The sequence below is a fragment of the Solanum verrucosum genome, unplaced genomic scaffold, assembly GCF_900185275.1.
Source record: "Solanum verrucosum unplaced genomic scaffold, falcon-dt-bn FXZP01000125.1, whole genome shotgun sequence".
Lineage (NCBI taxonomy): Eukaryota > Viridiplantae > Streptophyta > Magnoliopsida > Solanales > Solanaceae > Solanum > Solanum verrucosum.
Window position 1 is genome coordinate 1,705,658 of NW_026019923.1, and position 4,417 is coordinate 1,710,074.

The following is a 4,417-nucleotide window of genomic DNA, read 5'->3' on the forward strand; positions in this document are numbered from 1 at the left end:
ACAAATATAGTAACATGTTTAATAAATCTATTTGCAACTTGATTAACTAATCAAAAACCATATATACTTCACTCTAGATAATAATAATATACTAGAAAACTGAGTAAATTTCTCAGACGATAACTTAAGTAGGGTTCTTTCGGTTATACTATAAATAACTAACTTTATAAAATAGAGTGATTTTTATATCATATACACGTGGACCCCAGATAATAATACAATATCAAATGACCCGACCCAATAATCAAAATGGATCTTTAATTAAAAATCCCTCTTTGATTCCCCTGTTCAGAAGCATATTTAATTAATTGTTGATTCAAACACATCATTTTTCTTTTTACATTTCTGCTGGGGCATTAATAGTCTCTTGATGAGTAGTTGGGAAGAATTTGTTGGGATTGTATATCTAACTAATAACAATATTGATTTGGAAAATTAAATAACTTTCGATTTTCTACTAACTTGGTATTATAATCTTCAATCTCCGTGATAGGAGGTCATGTCTTCATTAAGTAGCAGATGTGTCGTGTCTTATTTAATCCTGACCTAACTCTAATACTTTTTCAGCCTACTTCTACCCTCTCCTCACCAGGGGCGGAGCTACACCCTAGCAAGGATGGTTAGATGAACAACCTTTGTCGGAAAATTTTGATGAGTATATGTATTAAATATCGATATTTTTGGATGTATACTAATTGTTGAATACCCTTGACATAATAAAGAAAGATAGCACAATGGTTAAGGTTGTTCAAAGTCACCTTAATGGCCTGAGTTTGAACCTAGACTTAGGCATTTTTGTTTTATCTTTTTTTGTTCCATTTTTTCTCTTAAAAAAAGAGCAAAATTGACGTTTTTAAGTTAAAAAAACAAAAGATTCTTTTTATAGAGATCAATAATTGAGGTATGACTATTTTGTAGCTAATCTTTATATTCTGACCGGCAAGATTATTTTTTTACTTGTCCTAAAGTATGAACACCTTTGACGAAAATTCTGACTCTGCCACTGCTTTTCACATCCATTATAGCTAACATCTCACACCTTCTTGTCAGAATATTTATTCATCTCATCACCACATGTCCCAACCATAATTCAATCTCGTCTCCCTTGTCTTGTCCAACATGAAGGCTACTCCACTCTATCCTGAATATCTTCGTTCTTAATCCTATCTCTCCTAGTAATACCCCACACATATATCTTAACATTCTCATTTTTAAAACTCTTATTTCCTGAACATGTGAATTCTTTATCGATCAATATACAACATACATAGCTTGATCTGACAACCATTTTATACAACATAGTACTACTTTTGCTTCCTAAGCTTTTTGTTACCAATTTGACTATTTAAAAAAGTAGAATAGTAATAAAGAGAAAATCCTCAGTGTGGTAGGGAGTCACAAAGAGACCACAAATAATTACATGCAAACCATACAATTGAAATGAAAATTTGGAAATACAATACATTTGATCATATTTTGGAATTGAAATTAAATGGTAATTGAATTGTGATAACTTCAATTTTTAGTTCCAATTCATATTCTTGATCGATATACAAAGTAATTAAATGTAGTAGTACTCACTTTGTAAACCATGAGGATTATAATTTTAAGTTACAAAACATTTAAATGATTTGAACCGCGCTTGGTGAAGTAAGCGTGCCAGGGCTAAGAAGAATAGAAGAACACCATGCAAAAGAAGACGGCGATAGAGGAAAATTAGCTAGTGGACTACACAATCCAAAATAATTTTCTGATGGAATCCGAGGCGTTACATGTGAGCTTTCTTGTTCATCACACGTTGTTAAGTCAATGCACTCGCGCCATTGTGCATCAATATTGTTGTTTTTATTATTTCTTTGTAATGAAACTGGTGAGAGATCAAGTGGAGGAGGAGCAACATTTTGTAGACGTCTCGAATTGAAAGAACTAGAGCCAGAGTCAGAGCTAGAATCAGAACGAGAGATAGAATCATTGGAGACAGATTGAAACTCGGGAGATGAAGTGAGCATTTGGACAACATCCTTGAAATTATTAGGTTCAACTCTATATATTTTAGGAGGTGTTGGTGGCAGAGGTGCAATTGGTAGTTTAGTCATTGGTTTTAATGGGAGCCTTCTAACTCCATGAAGTGAGGAATGATATGAGGCTAATTTTTTATTTTTCTTTTGTTCTTGTTGTGGATATGTGGAAGAAGAAAAAGAAATAGCATATGAATAAGAATCCATTTTATTTAACAAGAAATTAAAATTTTACTAAGAAAAATTCATTTGTTGCTTTTGCTCTTAACTCTTGCATATATATAGAGACACAAGGTGACAAGACTCAACAACTTGTCTTAAAAAATTAGGATATCTCAATTCTCAATACTGAGTCATTCCGTTTCAGAATTTTGAGTTTATAAGTTAGAAATTTTAGAAAAGATAGTATTTTACTCATTTTGGATAGAATATTTATACTTATAAGTGAATTACTTAATATTAAGACAAGTTTTTTATTAAAATTACCGAGTTTTATTGAATCTGTAACTAGAACTCTAGCTCCGCCTTGAGCGAGAATATTAGATAGAAGGAATAAATATTGTCTAATGCGTCGGCTATGGTTGAATATAATGTCACATTACAACTTGTCCTGTCTTTCTAGTGTACTACTTGTCTTATTTGACCTCTATTACAAAATTTCATCTATTTTTGTTTAATTATTTGTTCCATACATTATATTGTCCCTTTGAATTCCTCTGTATTATTAAGTCATAATATAATGTGTTATAAATTCATGATATGATTTTTTATGTATGATTTTCAGTTGTTGGAGTAGGAAGGGGACTGACATGATAAGTTATTATATGTATAAGATAATAAAGACATTAAGAATCTGAATAATTACATGATTTCGTATTTATTAGAATTAGGGCAAATAAAACTAAGACAATCTAGTTTGACGTAAGTCAGAAATGTCTAAGTTATGATCGTTGGGGTTCCTTGCTCATAGTTGGCATCCCTTAAGAGGGTGCGGAGAGTTCTGAGGCAGAATCAACTTTGTTATCTGATAATATGTTGCTTTCATAAGAGGGGAAGATTAATCATTGTGTCATACAACAGAGCAATATTCATTTATTTAAAAATTTCATAAGAAAAAAATATATATGAATCATAGTGTAAGATCTTATTGACATAAAAACTTTTTATGTTATCCGCAATTAGGTGGGGGGTGCTTACGAGTGGAAGTAGCCGATTGCTTAGTGGCGCTAGGTATAATTTGGGCAAATCTAATTAAATTCGGAAATTATTTCTCATTTGATGGTTGAAATTATGATTCGATGTTTGCTTAAGTTCTTGAGAAATTCAAAATTCTGTTTTGGGATGAAATTAACTTCTTGATACAAATTTGATATTTTAACTAAGGTCTTAACCAAGATTTGATGTATAAAAAACAATTTCAGGACTGCGGATTGAAAGTTCAGCACAATATTTAAAGTTCGAGCTTTAGAAGTGAAACTTATTGAATACTTTTAGAATATTTTTTGGAAAGCAACATATTCATGTACATAGTCGATCAATAGGTCTAAAATCAATTTGTTGACGTTAACTGTATATATTTGAATTTTATGATAAGGTACAATGAACCTTCATATATATAATTTAATTAATTTATTTAAAATAAATTTTATTGGATAACTATTTGTACTTATACTATATGCTAAAGTTTTGAGTAGAAACAGCCAATATAAAGATTCAACTTATTGACTAATAAGAAAATTTAATTCTATGACAAAGACAGAAGAGATTGCTTACAATTATATATTGTTTATGTGACCATCCCATAAATAATTACACTATTATTATTTGGAAATAAACAACTTTTATATTTGATTGCGATATTGTCATATATTTTCGATATGTATTATTTAAATAGGAGGTAAACAAAACAATTTTTTCTTATCTCTAAAAGATAAAAATAAGATTTGTGTATATTCTATTATCACTCTTATACTTTATCTGTGAGACTTCACTAAATTCAATGCTTCGAATGTGGATATTCTAAAACTAATGATTTCTGTCGAACTCACATATATAATACTTCCAACTCTTCGAATAATGCAACTAAATGTCTCTGAGTTTCGAGGCCAATCTGGAATTTAAATTCGATGAATTTAACTTTTATGATTTTGAACACTAATAAACTTATTATACTTTTTAAAATTATTGATCCATAACCTTGTATTTATTTTATTAAATATTTATGACTTTTCACATTTGAAAATGTTAGAACCTATTAATCAAAGTCAGCCAAATATTTACCTTCAACTCATGCATTAAATTTTTAAGTTTCTAGTTGTAGAAGTATTTAATGATCTTCAAGTCTATGCTTCTATGACTTCAACGTTATGTAGTACTCTCTTCGTTCACTTTTAATTGTC

At 30.0% G+C, this 4,417-nt stretch overlaps 1 protein-coding gene across 1 annotated transcript; it reads right to left on the bottom strand.

Moving 5' to 3' along the window:
* Nucleotides 1–1,582: 1,582 nt before the first annotated feature.
* Nucleotides 1,583–2,225, bottom strand: LOC125824560 (uncharacterized). Its single transcript, XM_049503964.1, has one exon. It carries the CDS (start codon nt 2,223–2,225, stop codon nt 1,623–1,625), a length of 603 nt encoding a protein of 200 aa, XP_049359921.1. The 3' UTR covers nt 1,583–1,622.
* Nucleotides 2,226–4,417: the final 2,192 nt, after the last annotated feature.

What these genes read in the sequence shown, in the direction of transcription:
- LOC125824560 (XM_049503964.1), bottom strand. Translation starts at nt 2,225, where the DNA reads ATGGATTCTTATTCATATGCTATTTCTTTTTCTTCTTCCACATATCCA.